At 47.8% G+C, this 26117-nt stretch overlaps 11 protein-coding genes across 11 annotated transcripts; 7 read left to right on the top strand and 4 right to left on the bottom strand.

The window, feature by feature from the left end:
* Positions 1 to 211: 211 nt before the first annotated feature.
* N7487_007036 (arylsulfotransferase family protein) lies at positions 212 to 2076 on the bottom strand (the record flags this gene model as incomplete). Its single annotated transcript, XM_056874783.1, has 2 exons — positions 212 to 1534; positions 1600 to 2076. The coding sequence occupies 2 exons, from the start codon at positions 2074 to 2076 to the stop codon at positions 212 to 214; spliced, it is 1800 nt and encodes a 599-aa protein (XP_056732503.1).
* Positions 2077 to 4009: 1933 nt separating this feature from the next.
* Positions 4010 to 5859, top strand: N7487_007037 (uncharacterized protein; the record flags this gene model as incomplete). Its single annotated transcript, XM_056874784.1, has 6 exons — positions 4010 to 4117; positions 4185 to 4255; positions 4314 to 4427; positions 4477 to 4559; positions 4625 to 5044; positions 5099 to 5859. The coding sequence occupies 6 exons, from the start codon at positions 4010 to 4012 to the stop codon at positions 5857 to 5859; spliced, it is 1557 nt and encodes a 518-aa protein (XP_056732504.1).
* A 787-nt stretch (positions 5860 to 6646) lies between these two features.
* Positions 6647 to 7585, top strand: N7487_007038 (Oxoglutarate/iron-dependent dioxygenase; the record flags this gene model as incomplete). The annotated part of the gene is made up of 1 exon (XM_056874785.1): positions 6647 to 7585. The coding sequence occupies one exon, from the start codon at positions 6647 to 6649 to the stop codon at positions 7583 to 7585; it is 939 nt and encodes a 312-aa protein (XP_056732505.1).
* A 179-nt stretch (positions 7586 to 7764) lies between these two features.
* N7487_007039 (putative C6 transcription factor) lies at positions 7765 to 10087 on the bottom strand (the record flags this gene model as incomplete). Its single annotated transcript, XM_056874786.1, has 5 exons — positions 7765 to 8283; positions 8334 to 9187; positions 9252 to 9795; positions 9865 to 9976; positions 10026 to 10087. The coding sequence occupies 5 exons, from the start codon at positions 10085 to 10087 to the stop codon at positions 7765 to 7767; spliced, it is 2091 nt and encodes a 696-aa protein (XP_056732506.1).
* Positions 10088 to 10869: 782 nt separating this feature from the next.
* N7487_007040 (aromatic ring-hydroxylating oxygenase subunit alpha) lies at positions 10870 to 12143 on the bottom strand (the record flags this gene model as incomplete). The annotated part of the gene is made up of 2 exons (XM_056874787.1): positions 10870 to 11353; positions 11407 to 12143. 2 exons carry the CDS (start codon positions 12141 to 12143, stop codon positions 10870 to 10872), a joined length of 1221 nt encoding a protein of 406 aa, XP_056732507.1.
* Positions 12144 to 13718: 1575 nt separating this feature from the next.
* N7487_007041 (fungal specific transcription factor domain-containing protein) lies at positions 13719 to 15591 on the top strand (the record flags this gene model as incomplete). The annotated part of the gene is made up of 3 exons (XM_056874788.1): positions 13719 to 13756; positions 13815 to 15048; positions 15103 to 15591. The coding sequence occupies 3 exons, from the start codon at positions 13719 to 13721 to the stop codon at positions 15589 to 15591; spliced, it is 1761 nt and encodes a 586-aa protein (XP_056732508.1).
* Positions 15592 to 16871: 1280 nt separating this feature from the next.
* N7487_007042 (uncharacterized protein) lies at positions 16872 to 18426 on the top strand (the record flags this gene model as incomplete). The annotated part of the gene is made up of 2 exons (XM_056874789.1): positions 16872 to 17280; positions 17333 to 18426. The coding sequence occupies 2 exons, from the start codon at positions 16872 to 16874 to the stop codon at positions 18424 to 18426; spliced, it is 1503 nt and encodes a 500-aa protein (XP_056732509.1).
* Positions 18427 to 18781: 355 nt separating this feature from the next.
* Positions 18782 to 21125, top strand: N7487_007043 (uncharacterized protein; the record flags this gene model as incomplete). The annotated part of the gene is made up of 5 exons (XM_056874790.1): positions 18782 to 18809; positions 18854 to 19254; positions 19308 to 20065; positions 20117 to 20918; positions 20970 to 21125. 5 exons carry the CDS (start codon positions 18782 to 18784, stop codon positions 21123 to 21125), a joined length of 2145 nt encoding a protein of 714 aa, XP_056732510.1.
* A 289-nt stretch (positions 21126 to 21414) lies between these two features.
* N7487_007044 (Zn(II)2Cys6 transcription factor domain-containing protein) lies at positions 21415 to 23310 on the top strand (the record flags this gene model as incomplete). Its single annotated transcript, XM_056874791.1, has 5 exons — positions 21415 to 21442; positions 21507 to 21655; positions 21716 to 21956; positions 22422 to 22565; positions 22631 to 23310. The coding sequence occupies 5 exons, from the start codon at positions 21415 to 21417 to the stop codon at positions 23308 to 23310; spliced, it is 1242 nt and encodes a 413-aa protein (XP_056732511.1).
* Positions 23311 to 23356: 46 nt separating this feature from the next.
* N7487_007045 (uncharacterized protein) lies at positions 23357 to 24886 on the bottom strand (the record flags this gene model as incomplete). Its single annotated transcript, XM_056874792.1, has 3 exons — positions 23357 to 24087; positions 24147 to 24519; positions 24572 to 24886. The coding sequence occupies 3 exons, from the start codon at positions 24884 to 24886 to the stop codon at positions 23357 to 23359; spliced, it is 1419 nt and encodes a 472-aa protein (XP_056732512.1).
* A 727-nt stretch (positions 24887 to 25613) lies between these two features.
* N7487_007046 (uncharacterized protein) lies at positions 25614 to 26072 on the top strand (the record flags this gene model as incomplete). The annotated part of the gene is made up of 4 exons (XM_056874793.1): positions 25614 to 25694; positions 25747 to 25820; positions 25872 to 25916; positions 25967 to 26072. 4 exons carry the CDS (start codon positions 25614 to 25616, stop codon positions 26070 to 26072), a joined length of 306 nt encoding a protein of 101 aa, XP_056732513.1.
* Positions 26073 to 26117: the final 45 nt, after the last annotated feature.

Genomic DNA, 26117 nt, shown 5'->3' on the forward strand with positions numbered 1-26117 from the left:
AGTTGATGTATTGGTAAGTCTACCATAAACTGTATACTAAATAAGGCATTTAGGCATCATGAACCCCTCAAAGGGGGCTATGAGATTGCGTAAACACCGATTACAAATTTATCTCATCGATTTCCTAAAATGTATAGGAATTCATTCCTCAATATGTGCAGATCAAGCTATATACATGCAAATAGAATTCTACGTATAGGCTGCCGACGTCCTATACTGGCAGGCGATCATGTTGATCATGTTGATCATCGCTCTCATTTTCATCCTTATGCGACACCAATTGATAGAGGCCACTGGAGCCGAATCCTTGGCGAAGTCGTCGATGAATAGCAAAATACACGCCGCAAATAAGGCAACCAAGCACCACAAACACAATGGCCGTCAAGGCCCATGGACTGATATGGAAAGAGGCCTCCGATGATGATGCTGGTAATCGTTGGAGTAGTTCAGTTACACCGAGACTCTCTCCGTTTGACTTGATTGCACGCAGGCGGAAGAATGACTCAACCTTGGAGGTGAGTGGGATTTCGGTTTCGAACCCTTCGCGAGGGACCTGGTCCACAGCCGTGAATGTCATGTTACTGAGGTCTTCACCGTCCCATGCCTCGACTTGCCATTCCGCTACCTCGGTGGCACCGTTCCAACTAACAAAGACACTCTCTGGTGTGATGGCAGTATCGGGGATTGTCAGTGGATTACCTACCCAGTCGAATTTGAGCACTCGGTAGGAAACGACACGACCAAATGTGAAGAAAGCAGAGGCTCCAAAGTGTACGTCGCATACAACATTGCCCTCTGGGGAGAACTCGGTGAAGGCTGCAGAGTGGCCCCAGCCCACAAGGACGTTCCCTGTGTCGAGTACTTGCACGTTCCCCTGAGAAACAGACATTATATCGTGCGGATGGTGGAAGGATTGCAGTAATGTTGCTTGCTGTTTTCCCACATCCAGATCAACGATCATCCCATGGCTCACAGCGGACAGATTGTCGTTATTGTAGGCTGCGTTATTGAACAAGCTGAGACGGTTGGGTCCTTGCCAGCGAGCGTCATGCTGCCATGAGAACTCGGTGGCAGCTCCATCCGAAGCATCGGCAAAGGTGTTCCGTTTCCCTCCTAGTGACCAAAGGACATCACCAGTGGTGCCATCTATACATGCGACAGTATGGAGGTGGCGCATCGAAACCAGGTACCGGCCCTGATCATCCTTGTCCACACTGTTGATGTGCGAGTGGTCATACCCGGAAGTCCGTCCCCAACCGGCATCTCCAATCGGATAATAACTATCACTTGGGTCGTAAAAGTCGGATACGCGCCACTGGAATAACACTTCGCCGGTTTCGAGATTGATTTCCTGGAACATTCCGTCATACATCCATCCCAGCTCTGGTCCGCCGATAGAGCTCAGATCCATCGGGATAGGGTCGTAAATCATCAAAATTGCAGTATCGTTGGGAGTGATTTGGAAGTCATGGAGATCGCCATCGTATATGCCGATTGGAGACACCACATACTTCTGTGTATAGGTCGAATCGAGCTGTGAATGGACAAGGTAATTAGTGAACGATAATCATGGTAAGCTAGCTCAATATATAACCATACCATGTACCATGACCCTCGGCCATAACCGTCGGCTGTGTCTCCTTGCCAATAAGTGAGGTAGTCCTCACCCTTGTACCGCTGCATTTTGAAGTCTTGTGTGGTCCCCCCGTTCCATTTTGTCCATACAAGTTCCCCGGCGGGATTCAGGATCATCGGACCAGGATGGGCAATTGAATCGCCCCGAGGTGCAAGGAATGTGTACCGGGGATCGCATTTCGCATCATGCGGGGTGATTTCCACAATGGGAGCTTCTTGATCGAAGGAGATGTAACTTCGGTCTGGACCAAACCCTTGAGCTCCTAGATCATACCAGCTTAAGTCGGCACGGAACCGGAATCTGAGAAGTTGAGGGACAGCGAACACATAGAATACAATGAGTCCCCCAATGGCGGCGAGAATTAGAGCAATCCATTGGAGGGGAAGGCGGATGTGCAGACGATCATGGCGAAGCACGCCAGAAGAAGTTCGCAAGAACATTGGCGCATCGCGGATAAAAAAAAACAAAAACAAGGGGGTTCGAGCAAGGAGACAGTAGCAGTCTTTTCTGTCGGCAGAGGCCGCGACACCATGGTTTTATTTCACATCCTGCTTTTGACATCGATTCCCCCCGGCGCCGTCTATCTGGTAGACTTCTTGGTGGAAGGGAACCACTTGGTCTTGGCGACAGGAACAGTGGAACCGAGTTTGTACGCGTATGGTGATTCGGTAGCTGACGGATTTTCCATCGAAATATCATGGTCTGCCAAGCTCCCCGTGGGTCACAATCCCTTGGAGAATTGCGCGTCTGCGCCAACCAACGAGGAAAGCATCTGCCGAGATGGGTCATACAGCGTAGAAAGGTCTCCAAGATCTCCTAGAAGCGACCTCAGGAGCTGCAACGCCACCAGCCCCACGCGTCGTCATCCCAAGTATTTTGTGCTTGGGTTGATGTGGCGTGTGTGTGGTTCCACTTAATCTTGGAATCAGATAAGACAATTCAATGTTTCCTACATACAGTAGTATATATACTATGTTGTCCATTATCTATTCTATACTATGTTGTTGTTATATACTCTATACTAGTTTATACTCTATACTAGTTTTCAGCTTCAATTTTGGTCGATCTTGGCCTCTCTCTTTTTCACGCAATCTCCCGAGCTCGGTCTTAATCTCTTGATTGGATTTAGTCGCAAAGATAAGGGGATATTCAACCGGTACATCTTCACCCAAAAGGAGAGTAGAGTATATAACGTACGTAGGATCACAGAGTAAATGACGCGCAATGCATTAAATTCTCTGTGTTTTGACACCAAGACGTGTGGAGGGTCCACGTGGATTCCACGCGTGGGGATCTATTTTGGCACACTTTGGGACGCTTGTACGGAGTACGGAGTGCATAGGTGGGTATCTTTAAACCTTTCGTGGAATAAGAACGGGTATTAGCCGTGAGAATATATTATTATTGCTATTATTATTTTTTTCTTTTATTCGTAGTTTGCGCTAGTACCAAGTGATGCTCGAAAGACATATTAAATATGATATGAGCACCCGTGGACCTTGGAATTTGACTACGGAGTACTGCCAAGGTTAGCAAGTCACGCCATTTAGAGTCCAGAACCCATAATATATACCTATGAATCATGGATGGGAATAATGCTTAGCTATTATAATATCTTGGAATACGTACTCAGTTTATGTCTCGAATCCTATCCAACTCTAATGGATGTACATAACTACATAACTACATAACTACATATGTGGGTATGTACCTATCTATGTACCTATGTATCCAACTGAAACATAATTCCCCGGTAAATACATGTATTAATACATACATATGCATAGACGTATATTTTAGCGTAGGTAAAACGTATGATATTTCCTGAACCGAATATCGAGGATTATATGTATGACATATGTATGAAATCTGGACTCTGTTACGATATACTCCGTATACAACATAAAGAATATGGTTGTACTACGTACAACATACCAAGTACTCATGTACTCCATATCGAATTCATAAATTTGAGACATTCGGCTATTGGCCTGAAGAAACTAAAGTTAAATGAGGAACATCCAATCAGGTGCGAGTCTACTTTACTCCATTCGACTGTGATCAGCGTCAATCTATTTCATATCATCTACGAAGTACGGAGTACGGAGTAGACAATTCTCCATCTTCTCCATCTTGCCCATCTTCTCTATCCTCTATATATGTTATATATTATATATTCTACATAACTATATGTTATAACCTACCTAGCTACATGAATAACCTTGGAACTGCATAGGTGGTTATGTAAGCTCCTGCAGACCAAATAAACTTTGGCTCCACTCTCGGGCTTTTCCTTCCCCCTTTGACCTCGGGGCCCCTTGGCCGTGAGTCTGATCTCTGATCAACTCCGGTTTTTCCCTTCTCCAACTCACCATGAAGGGACCGTTGGACAAGAATATGGTGTCCCAGGACGTCGCCATCGATGCGACCGACCAGGATGATTGGGACATGCAGCGCCTGGGCAAGACTCAACAGTTCAAGGTGAGTTGCACATCGCACATCCCCCGGGAACCACACTCAAATATTGATCAACACCGATCAACAATAGAGAAACTTTCGTTTTTACTCCATCTTGGGTTTCACGACGACGTTGATGGCCACATGGGAGTCGATTCTGCTGTGAGTTTGGACGCACGAGATTACCAGAGGACACCGGGAATAATGGAGAATGGCGCAGCACGAGTACCTACGGCCTGACTGATGGCGGACGAGCCGGCATGGTCTATGTGTATATCGCATCGTTTGTGGGATTTTTCGCCGCCGTGGTCTCCATGGCCGAGATCGCCTCCATGTACGTTCAATCCCACCTCCCTGTCGCGTATGGAGATTGACCGAGCCAGCTCCCCAACATCCGGTGGACAGTACCACTGGGTCAGTGAATTCGCCTGGCCGAGATGTCAACGATTCTTGAGTTATCTCACCGGTTCGCACCCCTCCTCCCGTTCGAATTACAATCCGACGATCTCCAACGCTAATCCCGGTGTCTAGGTTGGCTTTCGGTGCTTGGCTGGCAGGCTGCTTTTGCGAGTATTTGCTATCTCTGCGGTACTCTGATTCAAGGACTCCTGGTCTTCAACTACTCAAATCCCTCCGGTTGGGTGTATGGTTTCGAGCGTTGGCATGGGACACTACTCACCATCGCTATCGCCGCGGTCGGAACTGTCGTGAATACCTGGGGCTACAAGATCCTCCCTCCCATGGAGGGCCTCATCCTCGCCATTCACCTCTTCGGCTTTGTTGTCGTCGTCGTTCTGATGTGGGCCATGACTCCAGGAAAGGCCTCTGGGGAGTCTGTGTGGAAGGAGTTCACAAACTCAGGCGAATGGCCGAGCATGGGCCTCGCGTGTCTGGTGGGCCAGCTGACTCCGATCTTCTCCTGGACAGGTCCGGATGCTGCTACCCATATGGGTAAGTCAAACGACATATCTCTACTAATACGCGATCATGGCTAACATTTATCAGCCGAGGAGGTTCAGAATGCTGCCTTAGTGGTCCCGTGGTGTATGGTTTCGACCGCTTTGATCAACGGCGGTCTCGGTTTCATTATGTTAATCACCTTGCTGTATAAGATGGGAGACTTACAGGATGTGCTCGCCCCGGCCAGTGGATTCTCCTTCCTCCCAGCAGTTAATCATGCCACCGGCTCGGTGGCGGCCACCAATGCTGTGGCTGCTATCATTCTTGTCATGGAAGTCTGCAGTGCTATTGGTATTCTTGCGACAGTCTCTCGCCAGACCTTTGCTTTCGCTCGCGACGATGCCTTGCCATTCTCTAAGCATCTGGCTCACGTTAATCGACGCACCCAAATTCCCATCTGCTCTGTATTGGTGTCAACCATTATCACCGTGCTGCTGAGTTTGATCAACATTGGATCTACCGCGGCTTTCAATGCTGTCGCATCTGTGATGATCGCGGCGCTTTTCACCACTTACATCTTGCCGATTGCTGCCGTCATTCGGGTCCGTTTTCAACCGGGTGGTATCCCCCCTTCGCGCTTTTCCCTCGGTATCTTCGGATTGGCGATCAACATCTTCTCCCTGGCTTGGCTTTGCTTTGCCATCATTTTCACCTTCTTCCCGACCGCCAACAACCCCACCCCGGTGGATATGAATTGGTCGATCCTTGTTTTTGGAGCAGTGGTCATTTTTGCAATTGGTTTGTACATTGTGCATGGCCGCCGAGTATATCGTTCCCCTGTGACCCAAGTGCGCAAGGTTGAATAAATGCGTTGGTCTTATTGGATCAAACTTGCAGGCTATTGCATCCAAGGTTTGCGCCCAAACGCAGTATCTATTTTGGCACCAAGCGCTGGCCCTTCCTTTGCGTACAAATATGGCATTTAATAGATATGTGGACATATTGACTATATATAATTTTGATACCCAAGGCAATATAATCTATCTGAGCAGCAATGAGCCTGTGATTACACCATTGAGCTCCAAGCATGAAAAAACGAGTATACAAAGCACCTTTTCTGAGAGTGACGCGAAGACCATTGCAACAGTTCACTTCTCCGGGGCGCTTTCGGTGAATTCCGGGATTCATGTTAGCCCTAAAGGAATGCACCTGGTAATATCTTATCGGACAGAGTTGATTCGACCATGCCCAGGTGATTGTGGCCTATTAGAGGGCGCAGAATACTATCTATGCCCGTGCAGTTTTGAAGTGTTTTGGAAACGCATCTATCTTTCAACAGCAAAAACGGTAACGATCTACCTGAAACGTGTGACAAGGACAGAATCCCCTACGGAGTACTCCCTATAAACTTCCCCTTTAATCGTACTAGCGTACTAATCTGAGTGCAATCCCCGACGCCATTCTTATCAGCCCTGCCGAGCTACCCCCGGCCCAGGATGCACATACATTGTACGATGTGAGAAGTTTCTGTGACATGAGTGACCTACAAGTGTTCTGATACTTAACCGTTTGTAAATCCGCAAAGTTCCTGGATTGTTAAGAGATATGGCATCTCAAACTCGATATGTCGATCGAGTCATTCCATGTATCTCCATGCACGATTTCGAAGACCGCATCGATGAAATCACAGATCAACTGATCCAAGCCGCTGAGAATGTTGGATTTTTCACCCTGACCGGTCATGGAATCTCCGAGGAACAAATTGACTCCATGTTTGCGATATCAAGAACTTTCTTCGATCTACCGGACAGCGTCAAAGCAACTGTACCGTGGAATCCAAACAATGTCGGGTGGGAAAAGAACTCACAAATTCGACCGTCTACTGGAAAGCCCGACAGTAAAGAGTCTTACCAGTTGCAGTTCGGTGAGAATATGAATGACCTCTGGGTCAAGAACGACGACCTACCTGGTTTCCGGACCGCCTCTCTCGATTTTATGAATCGCGTCCAACAAGTATCGGAATGTTTGATGCGATGCTTTGCGCGGGGCCTGGGGTTCCCGGAGAGATTCTTCATCGAATGTCATGACATTTCACGACCGAACTCGCAAACCACTATGCGTCTACTCCATTACTTTGCATTGCCAGAAGTTTCCGACGGCAAGGTGTATCATCGCGCAGGGGCACATGCCGATTGGGACTTTTTGACTTTACTTTTCCAAAGGGACGGTCAGGATGGGCTAGAAATCTGTCCCGGTCGCGAGGTAGTGACAGAGTTCGGTATCGGGGACGGATGGACCAAGGTGAAGGCCAGGACTGGCCGGATAGTGTGCAACATTGGTGATTTACTCATGTCCTGGTCGGATGACCGGTTCAAGTCAACTTTTCATCGCGTCAAGGCCCCGTGTGAGCCCGGGGACTATTTTGGCGACCGATACAGCATTGCTTATTTTAACCAGCCCTGTAAGGATTCTTTGATCCAGGGGCCCTCGAAGAAGTATCCGATGGTGACTGGGGCTCAGTTTACCGACACCGCTATGAAACGGAACTTTGCTGCTTTGCAGGAGAAGTTAACGACGGTCGCAGCGGCCTAACTTGGCCGAGAACGCGTGGGCATCATGTTTTCACCTGGGGTTTGTTAGGAGTGTTTCCGCACAGGGTATTTTCGCATAGGGGCTGGCTCCGATTAAAGGATAAGCGCAGATGATTGAGACGAGAGTTACGGTCTGAGAAGACAGTAACGCCGTAGTAGAAGTCAATGAACATATTACTCCTATAAGTTTCCGAAGTCCCACCAAGTTGAAAATCCGTCAATGTTTCCGAGAGTGGATTCGGATTCCGGATATCCCACATTGTTCTCCATATCAACAAATTGCGAGGGATCCGTCCATAACCAGGGGGTATTGGTCATTAAACTGTCAGCTGGCGCAACGAGCTTCTCACCCAGCTCGAGGGCAGGAGAAGCTGGCGTGGAAGATATGTGCGGCATGGTTGGTGGAATGTGGGCAGCCTGACCACCATCCGCAGTGTTAACTGTGACATTCGGAGACATGGCAACGATAACCTCTAGAGTGGAGGCTAGGCTGTCCTCCGCCTCTTCTGTAGAGACGGTTGGGGTCAATGATGGATGTAGCAAGCCACCTGTGGACACTTCGTGTGGCTTGGGTTTACAGTTGACTTGAAGAACATCCCACATTAAAGGTATACTGAGATGAATCTTCTCAGGCTCCCAGTCATGATCAATGTTTTCCGAACCGGAAGCAATTCGAGTCATCTTGTCCAGCGTTTGATCCTGTATGTTTGTTAGCATTAGTGGCTGCATTTTGGTTTCATGAGACCCACCAGGATTCCACAAACAGGCGAAAATGACACAAAGCTCTTCAGGAACCTTCGGCATTTTGTGAAATCGACCTTGGACTTGTACTTTAATCGGGGATCCGCAGCACAGCAGTAGTATAGGTGCACCGTGGCTGCAATGGCGGCAGCGTGTCCAAAGAAAGGATCGATCAGGCGCATCTTTTTCTCCGATACCATGTCTATCATGCGGACAAGCCAGGTAGCGTGTAATAAGACCAATTCCGATGACCGTCTCCAGAAAGCGTTTGGGATTGCTAAATTGTCGTTGTATTGTGATGCCACAATGTAGAGGAAGGGATGGTTCAGAACCGTCAAAATGCAATGGTAAGTGAACTGTAGCTTCAGCCATGGGGTCCAGTAGTTTCGGCTTGATCTCAACTCTTCGGCTGTTCGCTCGTAAAATTTGACCGAGTCATAACGATGACACTGGGAAAGCTTGTTCTCGATTTCTGTAAGGTCGGAGAGCACCATGGCGTACATGGAATCGTGTCGCCAGGGTTCTTTGAGCCTATTCCGAGCACAATCGGAGACGTATGTTCGCACTCTGCTCCAGACCCAGCCAAAGTGGACTGCTAGGCTCCAGATCCCTAGATCGGATGATTTCGAGCAACCAAGATCATCTATCGGCAGCGGTGGGGGTTTCGGTTCCGTCCCATCTTGCTTTGCGCGGTCGCTACTAGAGGCAATATAGAAGGTGCGCATGACCTCTGATGGGATACAGAGAAACCCATTTTGCTGCCCGTAAGACTGCTCCAGACATTGGAGACTCCAAAATAGACGCTTTTTTCGCTCAGTCATGGGCCCTTCGCCGGCATGACTCGATTCAAGATCCAACGTGGCTGACCGGCAAAGGTGTAGAGCAAGACCGAGATGGAAGCGACCAAGGTGTATATCCCCGTCTACAATAAAAGTCAGCGTTTGAAATCCACTTCACTTGGTGGAGGATCATGCCTAGAAACGAAGAATAAGAGAGCAGACAGAGACTCTCAATGGTTTCAAGCTCCACTGTGCCATTGGCCATACGAAGCATGACCAGGCTTCTTGCACTATCCCCATAATGTTGCAAATGGTCACGGTCTCTTGAGAACCGTGAGGTCAGGGCTAGCAGGCAACAAACGAGCTCCTCTGACAGATAACTTGGGTCTGAGACGTCTTCACGGTCAAAACACCAAATTGGTTGTCGATGGCAGTATTCAAAGTAAAGGTCAATAGCTTTAGCGATAGCCGATGATGACGGTTGAGAGCTTGAGTCCTCATAGCCAAACCCGAGGAAGAATGGGTCATTGACTGTGCTCGGTTCGATGGATGGTGGACGTGTTGTGAGAGGATAGCATGTTTCTGAGGTTCCTTTTCCTGACTCTTGCGGCTTCTCTGATGGAATTGTTTGAGTTGATCTGCCACTTAGGATAAGGTTGACCTTCTCTTCAAGGAATGCTAGCCTATCGTCCTGTAGAAAAGGGGAAGAAAAAAAAGAAAGTCAATGATTGGCCACTGACAGCCACAAGCCAGCACATACAGACTGTCCTCCCCGAGACCCTCTAGGTATTGTGGTATAAAGGCATGTTTGATTCAGGCGGACACAGCTTGAGCAGGACGGTTTCTCGGCCGGACATCGGGTCTTTTTTCTTCTATATGGAGATTAGTTTCACCTACGGATAGACAAGTATATTACCATACCTGCAGTTGAGACAGGCCTCGTGGGAACGTAGCCTTCCACGAGCGCTCTCTCGTGGCATCATTGTAAGGGAAAATAATAATAATAAAAAAAAGGGGGAGGGGATGGGATTTAGCGGGGTATAGCGGCGGACTGGTTAGATAGATTAGATAGTTGAGATAGTTGAGATAGTCGAGATAGATGAAATAGCTGAGATAGTTGAGATATGAGATAGATGAGATAGTCAAGATTGTCCCGAGGTCACCGGATTAAAAGAGGGGGAACATAGAGGGGAAATATAGGGAATATTTAGCCCTGGAGAGATAATAAGATAAAAGATAAACCGAGATAATGCATCAAAACGCCAGGAGACCTTGGTCTTTGGGGTAAATCGGAGAAACCCCCTCATAGGTCCACCCGACCTAATCTAGAATCCGATGTGCATGGAGTACCTAGGTATACGGAGTACTTTTGTACGTGGGATATCTGAAAATGAAATTTATACTGAAAATGGGTAAATGATCCCCTCTTCTCCATTTATCTACTATGTATGGAGTACCCCGTACTCCGTACTGTTTTACTTAGGCTCTTCCAAATAGGGTCTGGCTGAAAATCCAGAAAAGTATGATACTAACGATTGCTATATATAATTGGTCCAATATCTTTTTATAGTAACCCATGGACGTGTGAATCCTGCAGAAATCAAAAGTGTTCATATGACCTTCTTTGATGCTTATACGGAGTAGTACCTGTCTCATGATCAAAGACTGGTATGGATCCATGGTTGCATGTAACATGTCATCTTCATAATAAAATCAAATCAAAGGCTAAAAGAATTAACTACCAAAATCGCTATCATGAAAATCATTAAACCACCATAGTCTCAGGTGCCGTTGCTGCTATGGTGGGAGGTCCACCTCCACATCCTCCTCCACAACAACCTCCCGCAGTCAAAGCTGATGCATCATTGTTTGTAAGCTTGGAGCAAAACTCCATATCTTCTTTGCTCACTGCCTCCTCCTTGGGGAGTCTTTGTCGTGCAGGCCAAATTTGCTCCCCTGCATCCTCTTCCCGCTTATGGTGCTCTGCGAGTAGCCCACGGATGACAGTTCGGAAGTCGACCGGCCTTTCTTCCGTGGGGTTGAGTTGGCTATTCGCAGAGGCCCCTGTGTTGAGATTCTTTTGTGTTTCGACACAGAGATCTTTGTTTTCAGACATCTTACTCTTGTATATTTGGTTGATGGTTTCAAACTCGCCATCGCTAGAATTCTTGTTGCGATAGACTTCATAGCGCATCGAGCATGTGGTGGGGCTCGTAGGTACGAGTCGCTGCATGAAGAAGAACTGCGGCCTGCGTACCCAATTAGCGTCAATCGGGTTACATTGGAACACAATTTCACTTACAAGACGGTCATAGCAGCATTGGGGAAATAGTATGTGCTGCAAGTCTTCAACACATTTGCAACTTCCTCGGGTGTGGATTTGCCGTCTTTGGTATCCAAGGCGTAGGGGCCCAGATTGGAAGTCGAGGGAGTGTAGAATTCATTGTAATTGTCTGCCAGGATCTTCCAGTTGTAATCTCCACTCATCTCCCAGGCGTGGTCGAAGTTATAGTCCTCAAAATTAAACTCTTTGAAACGTGGCTTTAAGTCGATTCCTTGAAAGGCATCTTCCCACGAAATCTCAGGGTTCTCGCTGGCATCTAAATTGAGCCAGACAAACCCGTTGACATCAATATGAACGTGGATCGGAAGAAGACCGTTCTTGCTCTTGTCGAACCCTTCCAGCTCTTGATACCCGGGTGCTTTGGCAAGTTTGCCATTAAGGCCGTAGGACCATCCGTGATATTGACAAGAGAAAATCCGGGAAGTGCCCCCCTCTTCGGTAACCACGGGGAATGCACGGTGTCGACAGATGTTGTGGAAAGCATTGATATTGCCCTCGCGATCTTTCACCAGGATAAATGCGTACCCGGCGATTTCATATCGGAGCCAGTCGCCTGTTTTGGGGAAACGTAGCTTGTGTGTAGTCAGAAGCCATTTACGACTGAATATGGCGCGTCGCTCAAGTTCATGTATATCTTGCGAAGAATACCACGAGGCAGGGAGAGGGTCAGATGGGGGATTCTCGTCGGCGGACATAGTGGAAGGTCAAAAGACAAGGTTAGGCAAGAAGATGAATTAATGTTTATTGTCTTGAAACTCTGTGAATTCTATCATCTAGGGCGGAACGTAAGGTCCTTAATATAGGCATAGAGGATCTGGATCCCAGTTACAGCTACCAGGATCATGAGTCCATACTTCCCCGTGAGGATATGCAATCTACAGCTTTCGACCGATCACAGGATCGGAGCGGAGGGTAAGCCGTGCATCGCCCGACCTGTTTTTAACACCCGATAGACCGTGCTAGACCATGAAGATCAGAGGGGAACCGGTGGACGGGTGAAATTACCGCGCTGAGTGAACGCCACGCGGGTGATCGGTATCCCTGCCGGGCTTGTGGAATCAAGAAGAGAAAGTATACGAAGTATACAAAGTATGTTCGGAGAGTATGAAGATAAAAGGTTACTATGTACCCTGTAGTATATCACTATTACGAGGTTTTACAGCCCAACCCCACATTTGGATCCTTATATTTACCTAATTTGGTCACAAAATAGATATCATGTCATTTTCGGACGAATAGGCTGAAGGATAATACCATGATAATACCATGTTCAACTTGTCTCCACCATATAAGAACTTCCAAAGGTTCCCCCGCATAAGATTCCAGCCGATCACATGACCGGCTTATGACTTTTCATAATGTGCTCTCTTCTTCTCTGCAGATGCAACCTGGAAAAGTTCTTTTGAGAAAATAGCATTCCGAATATAAAATTGTATGAGGGTTGAATAACAGAATTGAAACAATGTATGGTGTAAATTGTAGAGTTGATGTGGGAAACTGGAAAGTGAGAGATTCGGATTTTCACCGACCCCCGCACGGGACCACTTGGCCAACATCTTCCAACTGCCTCGATCGGCGAGAAACAGATAAGACTTTGTTTTTTAAAGGCCAATTGGCCTATGATGAGCTCAATGGGCGATAACTACACTATACACAAGGTTTCTTTAAAGCGAACCCGGCAAGCTTGTGGTCCTTGTCGGTAGGTGCCAAGTCCGATCAAGAAACAAAATTCCGAGCATCGCCAGGGTGTACGGAGTATATGTGCCGTTTTCTAATATGTGGTCGGGATAGTCGGAAGAAGGCACGATGCCCAGGCGAGAAACCGACATGCTCGCTGTGTCACAGGCTAGGGCAACGCTGCTCATACGGACCGCAAGCATCCCGTGTAAGGAGCCAGTCGGTTTCGGCTCATGTGCAGAGCCAGGAAACACAACACAGCACCAATGAGGTATTCATGCTTTCTGTCCTAGTTGGGCCGTTGGATTGGGTGTGAATTTCGGACTATGCTGAATTTATCAGACCCAAGGGGATACCTCGAGCTCTGGGAGGCTGCAGCGCATCGAAGAAAGACTGGATATGATGGCACTTTTACTTCAGTATGCAATAGACTTCAAATCTATGCCCCAGAAATCGCTAATCCAAAGCTTTTTTTTTCCAAATCTCACAGAGAAGGATTGCCAAGGTCTAATCCATTACGAGAAGTATCAAGTGATAATCACCTCAATGATGGTCGTGGGCTGCAAGAGGCTTCTTATGACGACTTCGAAATAATGGATTGCTCAGAGAATCACCCGCTGCACGCTCAAGAGTATATTTGGCTTTTTCCTTCATTGAGAATCACAAACATACTGATCAAAACGAAACAGAAGAGGTCTTCCAGTTGCATTTATCGAGCAGGAAGTACAAACTTACCTTACCTACTTTCATGACCAGCCATATTGTCCTTTTTCAAAAAGGTGGTTGTTGAGACATACCAGCACATTGCCTCCAGAAGTCGCATTCCCATTAGTGGCCCTCACTTCCCGTCTGCCTCGACGATCTCGTGGTCCTTTACACGATAATCCACCCGATGTGAAAGGATTCGCGGAAAAAGCTTGGGACCTGTTGTCAAATCAATACAAAGACGGCAATATGGGTCTTTCGTTTCTCCAGGGCACATTTCTCATGGCTCAGCTAGATTTTGCTGACGGAAAAGCGCATCGCGGGTATGCGTCTGTTTCCCTTGGATTGCGTGCGATTCAATCTGTAGGGCTGAACAAAGAAAAGGGCTCATATATCTCGAATGACCCGGAGATCGAAACGAGAAAGCGCATTACTTGGGCCTTTTTTATGCTCGATCGCACCTATAGTGCTTCCCGAAATTATTCACTGTCCCTCTCAGACAAGCAGTTCACACTTCCATTTCCTGCCCGCCAGACAGATGCACTTTCTGGTGATAATAGGTCACTAGCCTACGGGTCTTTGCATGATGGTCCTGGTAAACAAGGGCAGAAAGTTGATCATGGCATTCTCGTATGTCTTTTGAGACTGTATTCTTTATGGGGAAAAGCGACGGAGTATGTCTTTGAGCCCTTTGCCGACAGTTCGCTACCTCCCTGGCAAACCGGATCAGCTCTCGCAATCCTCGAGTCAGAATGGTTACAATTTGAAACACATTTTGCAGATACCCATCGATATATAAACGTGGATTTCAAAAGCCGCGCCCGAGAAACCCCACAGCCACGTACATACCTCTCGACTTGGGTGTGTGTTCAATTCCTTTTTCATTCCATCCAGGGCCTGCTGCACCACCCATTTGTGATCATGACCAAGCTTCGCAACTTTAACGGCAATCTGTCCGCAACATTTCTGCAAAAGTCGTTTGAGACATCACTGCTCCACTCCCGATGGATAGTTCGATTCATAAAGGAAATGTCAGAGGTCAACTTTGAGACCTGCGATCCGTTTCTGGGATATTTGGCTGCGATCGCAGCAACAATTCAACTCGAGCACACTGGAAGCAAAAATCCGCAAATTGCTCTTCTGCTTAACAAAGAATTTCGAATTCTTGTTGACTTTATGACGGAGCTGTCTGTGTATTGGGAAAATATGAGCGTTCTGGTAAGTGTGCTAGTACAATATGGAATTAAAGTGCTGACAATCTTCTCTATCAAGGTCAACAAAGTGAATGAACTTGCCGCTCGCCATCAGAATTATGGGTCACTCTATTATAATCAAGAGGGTTTCTCGGGCGCTTTATCTAAAATGCCAACCCCTTCGAATATGCCTAGAATGTCCGCAGAAGATGAGGGTCTGATGTGGGAAATCCTCGATTTTGGCTGCTCATCAGGAGGAGATGTGGCAATGAGCTTCGGGGATTTGGCTATCCCCCAAAACAGCCAAACCCAAGCAAATGAAGGGCATCCTGCACAAAGCAGAATGTCGTCAAGGCCACAACGGGTAGGTCAGCAAAACAAGAATGACCAGAGAGAGCGCTTGACCCCAACTCTTCCAAATCTTGACGAAATACCCGAACCCATCCACGAAGGCCCTTTGCCTGAGTGGCCATTTCAAACGAGAGGTGGTGGTGATATAATGGGGGCAGCAATGCCGGACATTCCGGACTGGATGATCTTGGGGGATTATATGGCAGAGCATTTGTGAGGTAATTAACGGCAGGAGGTATGAGGGTTAATATCATGGTTGCCAGCCGCATGGAGCAACTGATTCAGACTGAGCTGCAGTATCTGGTTACTCGGGCGATTTCTCTTCATGGATCCCGGGGCCACAAGTGGAGTATGATATGCAGACGTTGGTCCGCCATGTTCTCGCATCGGGTCTCTTGTTAAACAACCACCCAATCCACATGAATGTACGTCCCTCAGATCTGATGTGAACTTTTACCATCTCTCATCGCGGTTAATGCAGGCTCTGATCGGCAGATTTTGGATTAATACAACGTCCCTTTTCACCATCAGCTATTTATCTATCGCTCAGGTGAAGATGGAAATAGTTTTGGAAGCCCATTATATTATGCCGCGGAGTTGGGATTATACTCCATGGTACATATGATTCTCGACACAGCTACCAATGTTAACTCTGTCGGTGGCATGTTTGGATCGGCGCTTGCAGTTGCCACTCTAGAGGGTCATACAGAGGTTGAGCGCATCTTGTGAGAGCACGGCGCAGATGTCAATATCTGGGATGGCCTCTTCCATGGGCCTCTATAAGCTACTTTGTGAAAGAAAGACTTCATGTGCTCACTGATCACGGCGTAGATATTAATATCACAGGGGGATACTATGGCTGTGCTCTCCAGGCAGCTGCCGGTGGCTACTATCACGCTGCCCTTCCAGCAGCTTCGTGAGGTGGAAATACCGGAATTATTCACACGTTGTTGGAACACAGAGCAAATGTGCACATGGAGGAGGAGGGATTCTGCGGCAGTGCTCTATAGGCTTCCCAAGCTCGACAACAACACGCCGCCATTGACATTCTTGAAGCCCAATTGCAATTTAGTGGAGCAGATCGATCACTTAAGGGGCCTAGCCTTGGTTTTTTTTGCCTAAGTATGCTTCATATATCATATCCATGGACTTTTCGCGGGTATCCGATCGCTATCCAAAACCTTTCCTTGCTGTCAAGTGTCACTATTTTATACATGTTTTCTGTTTTCGTTTTTTTCTGAAACTCGATTGACTTTCCATCCAGGCCCGAAAGCCCGAAATGTCTTGATCTGATACCGGCAAAGACTTCATTCACCTCACATCTCGCTCTGGAGGCGGAGTTTAATTATTAACTCCGTTCACTCGGGCTCCTCGGCTTTGAGATAATGCCGATCATTTTATATAAATATATATAACTATCCATATGTGGATATGAAGATGTGGGAATTAGATTGTCATATAATTCCTTCCACTCCCCAAATTTCATTTCCAGACAGAATGACCGAGTCTTCCAAGATTCTTCTACAGGGAGGGACTCTTTTACTACACGAAGCCAATGAGAGGGTGGTTTCACGTCGGCTCGATCTCTTAATAAGTGGAAACTCCATTCTCAAAATTGAGGAAAATATCGACGTGGATGATCAAAGCGTCAAAGTCATCAACTGTGATGGTAAATTAGTGTCACCCGGCTTCATCAATACCCACCATCACCTATGGCAAACCCAGTTGAAAGGCCAACATGGTAACCATACTCTGCTGGAATACCTACCATCCGGAAATTTCATTGGATCACTCTATTCACCCGAGGATGCCTTTTGGGGTGAGTTGAGTGGAGCAATGGAAGCTGTCGATGCTGGCACAACATCAGTGGTCGATCATTCAAGTCTCAATCTTGGCGTCGAGTACCGTAAGAAGTCCACCCCCTTTGCTTTTATCTTAAGTGATACTGAATTTCCCAGCACCAACTTTGATCAATGCCTTGGCAACCTCTGGTCTGCGGGCTGTGTACTGTCAATGTGTCCCGAGGACGATCTTAGAAGAAGATTCTCTGAATGTAACAGATGACTACACCCCTGAGTCTGCACTCCATGCCTGGAAGGAACTTGCAGAGATTGCTCCCTTTGCTGATGGTAGAGTTCATCTTGGCTTCGCTGTAGATAATCTCTATTTGCCTACCGGTCAATTACGGGAACTCTACACTGAGCTTCGATCAATGGACGCAAAGATCATCACATCACACGGTGCAGCAGGGAAAGCCTTTGGTGATGCTCCTTCTGCTTTGCAACTTCTCAACAACGCCGGTTTACTTGGTCCAGATATTCTTATCTCGCATGCCAATTTTCCAAAGAATGGTGATGCTGGACTGTTGGCCACGCACGGTGCCTCTGTTTCTTCAACGCCAAACACAGAGCTCCAAATGGGATATCCACCCGTGGCGTTGATGCCTGAATTCCAATCACATTCTAGTCTGGGGGTGGATTGTCACAGCTGGGGTTCCGGCTATATGCCTGGCCAAATGCGTCTTTTACTTCAGCATGCCAGAACCGAGCGCTCACACAGACTGGAGAAGGAAGGAAAGTGGAGCCGACATGTTGGACCTCTAGTGGAGGATGTTTTCAATCTGGGTACGATTGGTGGTGCTCGGTCAATGGGAATGGCTGGCCAAATTGGCCAGATAAAGGTTGGAGCCAAAGCCGATTTGATTATCTTTAATACAAAGAGTCCGTCAATGTTGGCGGTGGCCCAAGAGGATCCAATTTCAGCTATTGTACTGCATTCCAGTGAGAGGGACGTCGAAACCGTTATCGTGGATGGCATTGTGAGAAAGGAAGAAGGTACATTGCTCCCTGTTTCAATCGCTGACGTTCCTGCTCCTCTTCCACGCTCTGTCCCGGCCCGAACGCAAATTAAGTGGATTGACGTTATGAACGGGGTGTTGGATAGCCGGGAAAGGATCAAAGACAAAGCGCAAGGAATGGATTTCAAAGTGGCAGAAGAAAGGATCATCGATACATTTCACATGAATCGAAATACCATGCATGAGACGATCTAATGGACAGAGAATTGGGATTTCTTAGGGCATTGTATAGACGGGAATATAATTTATCATTTCCCATGCATTTCCCATAACAACGGCTACACATCCGAGTCAAAAGTGTTTTAGTAATATTGATCATTGTATCATATTATATATAGTTACATATTCCATTACAAGTTGTGTCTAACATGTCCAATTGATATTTAATAGAGGGAATTCCCATTGTTGTGGTAACTCCACAGGAACAATATCAGAATCCTCGCATCCCGGAGCTATTCCTTCGGATTGTTCTTTTTCATTGTGCACTTGAGAATTAAAAACTGTTCCCCCCCTCTCTTCTTTTTCCTTTCCCTCTTTAATCATTTTAGTCATGGAACGAGTCGTGATCATCGGAGCAGGTTGGTAGCAGTTGACCAATTTAGACGTTGGCTAACTTATTTAGGTCTTTATGGTCTCATCGCAGCCAAGACGTATCTACAACTTGTGGCATCCGACGAAAATACCAAAAGCACCGACACCGATGAAATCGCGGAAATTCCTACCTGTTTTACTGGGATCATCAATGCTTCCCCAGCAGCCTCATCCGAAAGTCGCCTTCTAGTGATCGACTCTGCCTCGGATATTGGGGGTACCTGGGCCGAGGAGCGCCTTTACCCAAATCTGTTGAGTCAGAACTCATATGGGCTTTATGAATTCAGTGACCTGCCTCTTTCGGACGTTGTTCCAGAGGAGCATACCGATGATGCGCATAATCAGTTCATTGCAGGTTGGAAGATCAACCGCTATCTCCGTGCATGGGTCGAGAAATGGCAGCTTGAAAAACACATACGATTGAACTGGACGGTAAGATACTCCCACTTTGTTCTAGAAATGTAAAATTTCTGAAGAATCTCTAGGTCGACAACATCAGTCGCCTCGAAACCAAAGAGTGGAAGCTCAACATCAGCGTGTCCTCAGCCCCGGGTCGACGGATCACCATTATCTGTGACAAACTGATCCTGGCTACAGGACTAACCTCAATACCCAACATGCCAGACACAACGGGGCCATCAACGGTCTCCTATAACTCTGCTCCAGTCATCCATGCCAAGGATGTTGGAGACTGGGCTCGAGAACACCTGGGATATCAGCCACTCAAACCACCCGAGCCCGAGACTGTTAGCATTCCAGTCAAAAATTCCACTTACCCACAACTGCGATCGGTTGCTATTTATGGCGGTGCAAAATCATCCTTTGATCTAGTGCACTTCTTTGCGACTCTACATCGCAACGACTCAAGGTTGCACCTCCAGTCTACACAGAAAGAACTGGTGCAAGTACATTGGATCATCCGTGACCGAGGTGTGGGGCCTGCGTGGATGGTGCCCCCAATGTCTACCCTCCCAAATGGTGACACCGTTGCAAGCGACAAGGCTGCCAGCAGCCGACTACTCACCTATCTCACCCCGTGCTGCTACGAGACCCCAAAACGTCTGTCTCTTAGACCCTCCGGGGGTCTTCACTGGGAGGGCTCATGGCTAGCGCGGCTATTCCATGGTAACCCAATAGGCCGATGGTGGATTCGTTGGCTCTGGCGATCGATTGATAAAGGCTTGGAGGACACGGCGCAATATGGTTCAGACCCGAAGATGGAAAAGCTTCGCCCAGAGAACAGGTAAGTCCAATGAGATGTCATTTGGAATACGCAGTGGTTGATGAATTCCAGTGTTGTCTCGTGCGCATCCGGTATTGGTATCGCAAACCAGGGAGACCTTTGGGAAACAATTAGATTGCCCCATGTCAACGTGTACCGATCAACCATCACCGATATCATAGCTACCAGGCCGGAGAGTTCCACGGATTCATCCACAAAAGCTTCGGTGCACTTGGCAGACAGCAATTGTATTGCTGAAGTTGATTTGGTTGTCCACGCGACCGGATATAAGCCAATAGTCCCGATTTGGTTTGAACCTGCAAGTCTCCGTCTCGAACTGGGTCTGGCGGCCCTGGTGAACTCACAGGACGAGGATATTCGTGATAATCGTGAAATCCCAGCAGAAACACCTGAAAGAATAAATGGGCCACTGAAAACAACCATAAATGACCGCATCTTACACTGGGAAGATCTAGACCGACAGTCTGAGGTCATGGTCAGGAAGACTTTGAATGCGACGAGATGTGCCCTCACAGATCGGAGCCCTCCCTCATGGGCTGAATCTCACAAGCTGATACCCTATCGCCTGTTCCGCCGAATGGTTGCACCCGAATTAGTCGCACGAGGCGACCGTTCCTTTGCAACGCTCGGTGTTGTTTTATCGTCTACTATTGCTGTTGTTGCAGAGGTTCAAGCTCTTTGGGTGGCGGCATTTCTGACAGGAGGACTCGACTCCCCCGTGGAAATTAATTCCACGCCAAATCAGGCCCTTTCGCTTGGAAAACTTTCGCTGGAGGCCATGGAGAATGTTATCTCGAAGGACGTAGTCCTGGGCTCATTGACGGGAACTGGCCTTGAAGTTGAGGCCATTCAGGTATGTCTGTTGCGCCAAATCACGAGGGTGGTGATCTAACTGTTGAATTAGTACAATGATATGCTCCTGCGCGATTTGGGACTGAATCCCCACCGACTTGGAGGTGGGCTCTACACCGAGCTGACTGGGGTGTACAGGCCTTCGGTGTATGCTGGAATTGTGGATGAGTGGAAGAGGAGTCGAGGTCTCACAGAGAAGAAACCGTAGTTTCGCCGAGTGTTAACTATCCAGCCTATTAATTTCCTGTTGCAAGTTGGCTTATTATTGACAGTCAGCTTTGACTGCTCCTGTGTAAATGACAAAGCATGTCAGGTGATCCGTCCATGGGTCCATGGATATGTAGGTAGTCAGGTGATGGTGCTTACGCCTTCCTAATTTGGATGCTTGGCACCTTCCCGTTTGGACACCCGCAAGTCTCCTCTCGATGTCTCCCCCACAGCCCTGGAGTCTTCGAATATGCTGCGATGAACCGACAAAAACAAACTCGATTGACCCGATGTCGCACTGGGTGCATGCGATGTCGGGTTCGTCGGCGAAAATGTATGTTTTTCTGGATCTGTGGAACGTTCAAGCCTAATGGGCATTCAGGCGATGAAGGTAAACCGCGATGTCGTAACTGCATTGGCCGGAACTTTCGATGCCAATACGGTCCGCAGTTGACGTTTTTGGCGAAGAATGCACACACTGTTCAAGCGTTAGAGGTCGAAACACAATCTGCCGGCTATGATGCGATTCAAGTAGGTTTTTCGGTGACGATTGCAAGGCAGAGACCTGATCCACATATATACATGATATAGTTCGTCACTGAAAAGACCTCAAAAGATTGTGATCCAATTGAAGATCGTACACTGGACGAAGCATCGTCTCTCATTGATGCGACTCGACAGCCACAGCAAGCTGACCTTAACACACCTAGCAATGGCAGGCACGAAGACATGCCATTCTGGCCGAAGTCTACTCCCCATACCGCGGACGACGAGAATTATAGAATCCTCAATGACAAGGATGAATCGGCGGTGGCGGGGTTGTTGGCTCTTGGTATGAATGAACCCGATCTAGGGCTATCACCAACCCAAGGTGTCTTAAAGACTCCAATGATATCATCAAATCGGCTGAATCAATTGCCCTTGACTTTGCAAAGTATTCAACAACCATCGGGATCAAGTGTTGAGACACGCTCATCTACCGAAATACAAGACCTGCTACGGCATTATCGTTATAAGGTAGCCTGCTGGGTGAGCTCTTCGAAACCGCCAAGGGCTGCATAGTGCTGACTGCAGTAGTTGGATATATGTGATCTTGGTCAATCATTCGGAATCCAAGGTCTTCAGGTTGCGCTGGGCTCATCGCCTATCTGGAACGCCATTCTTGAACTGTCCGAAACTTCTTTCCACCTGCTTCATCCACAAAAGCCACCCGGAGAGAAGCGAAATACATGCACTCGACAGTTCGATGCAAATATGCAGACTGATCTCACATACGTCGCACTGCTAAGCGTTATAGATCATGTGAAACATTCTATCTCGAATATTTCTGCTACGTGGAACACCGAAAGAGAGTGCGATCATGACCTCATGAGGGCCCTAACTTCCCACGCCGCGCGCAGAGATATTGATTCCGCGATATATTGGCTCTTTATCAGGCTTTGTATGAGGTCCAAATTAAAATATCTCGTTTTGATCACTATTGACTGATTTGTTCGCGCACCACAGATCTTGCGACAGCGTTGGCGACCGATAGCGACATGCGCGTGCCGCTTCCCCTGTCGTTCCCATACTTCACAGAAGTCGATATTGTGGCTGATCCATTTGAGGTGGTCTTCTTCTACGCATACCGCCCTCTATGGCTCTGTGCGAGAGCGATCCAATTTGTACACAACGAAGAGGCTTCTCCTCATCTACCACCCCTCCATATATGGAGTCAATTGGTGGAAGAACTGCAACAATGGTATCGTGAGCGGCCACGGGAATTTCAACCCATGCTGGAATTGGAGATGGATGATCAGTTAGCTGGACCAGAAAGAAGTTTCCCGGTTGTTCTATTTGCCAATGGAGCAGGGTTGTTTGGCAACCAGCTATACCATACAGCCATGTTGATCTTACTACACAATCGACCTCGCACTGCACGCATCGCTGACTTCCATTCGGTTGCCATGTCGCCATTGTGGCATGCGCAGCGGATATGCAGTATTTCTCTCCACAATGATAGTCGGGAGTGCTGGGATCCATGTCTCCTAGCATCCTTTCTGCTGGCAGCTCGCCGGATGACACATGAATCACAACAACATGAAGTTGTACGTGGATTGGACCGCATACGTACGGTGACCGGGTGGGACGCAAACAACAGCTTGCAGAGCCTGCGAGCCGAGTGGTGTCTTCTTGATGAGACATAGTAAATGATATCGTTGGTGCGATTATTCGAGGAGTTGATAGCGATACTCACCCTGTTACGGGAAACCGCTGTCCATCAATAGTCCGGTCTGAGCGCGAGACCCGATATCCCCAGGCGAGTTCCAGGTCACGGATGCGCCAGCAGGCACCCCATCCAGTCTCGGCTTCAATATGCTGAATCAGATCGATTATAATGGCGTGTTCAGATACATGGCTGAACAGCCGCCCCGCAATCCATAGCGGCTGGATGGCGTTGTTCAAACATCCGTGATGCGGATTGGCGAGCGAAATCCCACAAATGCGCCTCGCATGCCACAGCGCAGACATTGCAGGTGTTGGCTGCAGCTTGATCAATTTGGGCATTAAGTTTAGCAGCAAAATACATGCTGTGTGGTATAGTTGGTTCGAGGATATAGCAGCCCATTGCAGAAAAAGGACACGAGGGAATGGTTTGGTGGTTGTTGTGTGGATTGGTAACAACTCCGGCGGTCGGTTGTCAAGCCAGTGCTGCAAATCATTCCAGAGTCGTAGCCAGCGGTGATTGAAGGCCTCTCCAGTGCAGTCATTCTGAACGCCCAGCTCCAGAAACTGAGTACGATCAGCGACGAGTTCACACGACTTTGCACATAGGTATACGGCATAGTTGGCGTGCATGTCCGGAGACCGCGCAGCTTCGAAGAGCTGTGCAGCATCGTCCTCGTGGCATCCCGGTGCGAGCCATTTGCTAGGCCGAAGAAGAGTACTCTGTGTCCCATCAGAGATCAAAGCTCCACACAGGTCTAGTTATTCTGAATCAGTGATACTCCTTTATAATTTGACCATGAATGTGGACTCGTACCCATGCGTGCGTAGCACCAAAACACGGCTTGTAGAAGGCCGCTGCTAAACCCATTCATTTCGAAGGCTTCAAAAAGTGCCGCACACCCCTCCAAATGACGGTGCCAATCCTGCGCGCGCGCAGACATCATTTCAAGACAGCAGAGTAATACGCAGGCGGCGACAACTTTGGGATCGTGCATTTGCAACAGTGGGCTCAGCAGACGAATCGCTTCCTGGTAAAGCTCCAGGCTGTCAAATGAGTCTTGAATCCCCTCCTTCCTTTCCATTTGTCGGGCGGATATCGCGAGAATCGCATTCAGTAGGGCGGGGAATGATCGGGCCAGTGCGGGAATCTGTACTCGAAAGGTACATTGCGAATCGAACATATCGAGCTGCGGTCGGGGATTAGCGATTATTAAGAATATCGCAGGCAATGTCACTTACCCATGGTGCCACCTGTCCAACATAGTTCTTCAAGTACTCAATGCGACGAATATTGGATAGCACTGGACGCGTTGATGTTTGCTCCCTGTCGCGCAATTGTATGGCATCTGGTTCCTGGGTATCTGGACTCGGAGCTCGGGTCGGAGCTGCAGACTGAGCGATATTGAAAAGCATGCATCGTAGCTCCTCCTGCGACGCTAAGAAGCCTGGATCATGGGAGAATTCATCGCCCCAGCTGGTAGCGCCCAATGGAGAAGCAAATGCAACATCGTTGGAATTGGATGGAGTCGCATCGGGTTGGGAGAGGTCGTTCATGTCGTAATGCGAGACATGCGAAGGAATTAAATTGAATTACCAAAGTATCAAATTCTCAAGTCATCGAGCCATCAAGTCATCAAGTCATCAATTCCAGATTATGAATACAAGAGTAATCGAGGAAATGTAAAGGGGAAAAAAGTCTTGAAGTTGAAGGTGAAGGTAAAGTGGGGAGACGTGGACAGGAGACATCGGCCACTTCTTGGATCCTCAGTCACCTCAGGTGTCTTCAAATGTTTTGGACAAGGATATCTTTATTCAACCCTCATGTTATTGGCTATATTAGCTGTGACTTCTCTGAATATCTATACAATTTACAATCCCCCAAGATTCAAGGGTTCTCATTAATTGACACTGCACCTCGATCCCAACCTATGATGCACCTGGGCATGGGCACTCCGTACAGATTAAATCAGCAGTCACATGCTCCGGGGCTAATCCTCGTTATAGAGTACTGCGTACTGCGTGCTCCGTACTCTCCGTACCCTGTACTCTGTACAGGTTAAATCCCTGCAAAGAAAGGGGTGTGAGCTTAAAATGCAGTTGGCCATAACTCCTGGCACTTGCAGGAGAAACAAACGCAAGGGATAGAATCGGAAGGGAAAAGACAGATGGCATCTCCTTGCAGGAAAGAGTTATCGACCTTCTGTGTTAGACTTCCAGGCACTGCTAAGTATCTTATACCCTTTGATCTAGTATTATTGGATCTCTGCTTGTCATCTGCGTCATGTACGGTCTCAAACAGCTCTCCCTTCTAAGCTTCATGCTTCTCTTGGTATCGGCATCCAAGGACCCCAAAAGAACCATTGTACGCATGTTCTTCCTTTCGTCTACGCTCGATTGCTAACAAGACCATGCAGGTGGGCATTGAAACAGCCGACAAGAGCCGCGGTATTGATGTGCCATTGAATGATTGCCATGCGATCGAGGAAGAGTGAGATCTATTCCCAGCAACCATGCTTCGGCTGAGACTAACGAGTCACAGAGACGTTCTTACTGTGTCTTTGAAAAAGCCATGTCGTCTCTTCACGTAAGTCCGGTGACAATTGAGCAAGCCGACTCTCACTAACCGTAGTATAGCGGCCCTGATTGCACCGGACACAACACATTCTTGAGCCCTGGCGCTCACTCTTCCAAGGACCCAATTCCTGTCATCGAATCGATTTTTTGCCAGTCATCATTTTGAGGGAATACAATGGTAAAGATGGGGGGTTCGATGGTGCCGGCATTG

Source organism: Penicillium crustosum (genome assembly GCF_028827405.1).
Source record: "Penicillium crustosum strain IBT 35664 chromosome Unknown utg000002l_segment0_segment0, whole genome shotgun sequence".
In the NCBI taxonomy this organism is placed as follows: Eukaryota; Fungi; Ascomycota; class Eurotiomycetes; order Eurotiales; family Aspergillaceae; genus Penicillium; species Penicillium crustosum.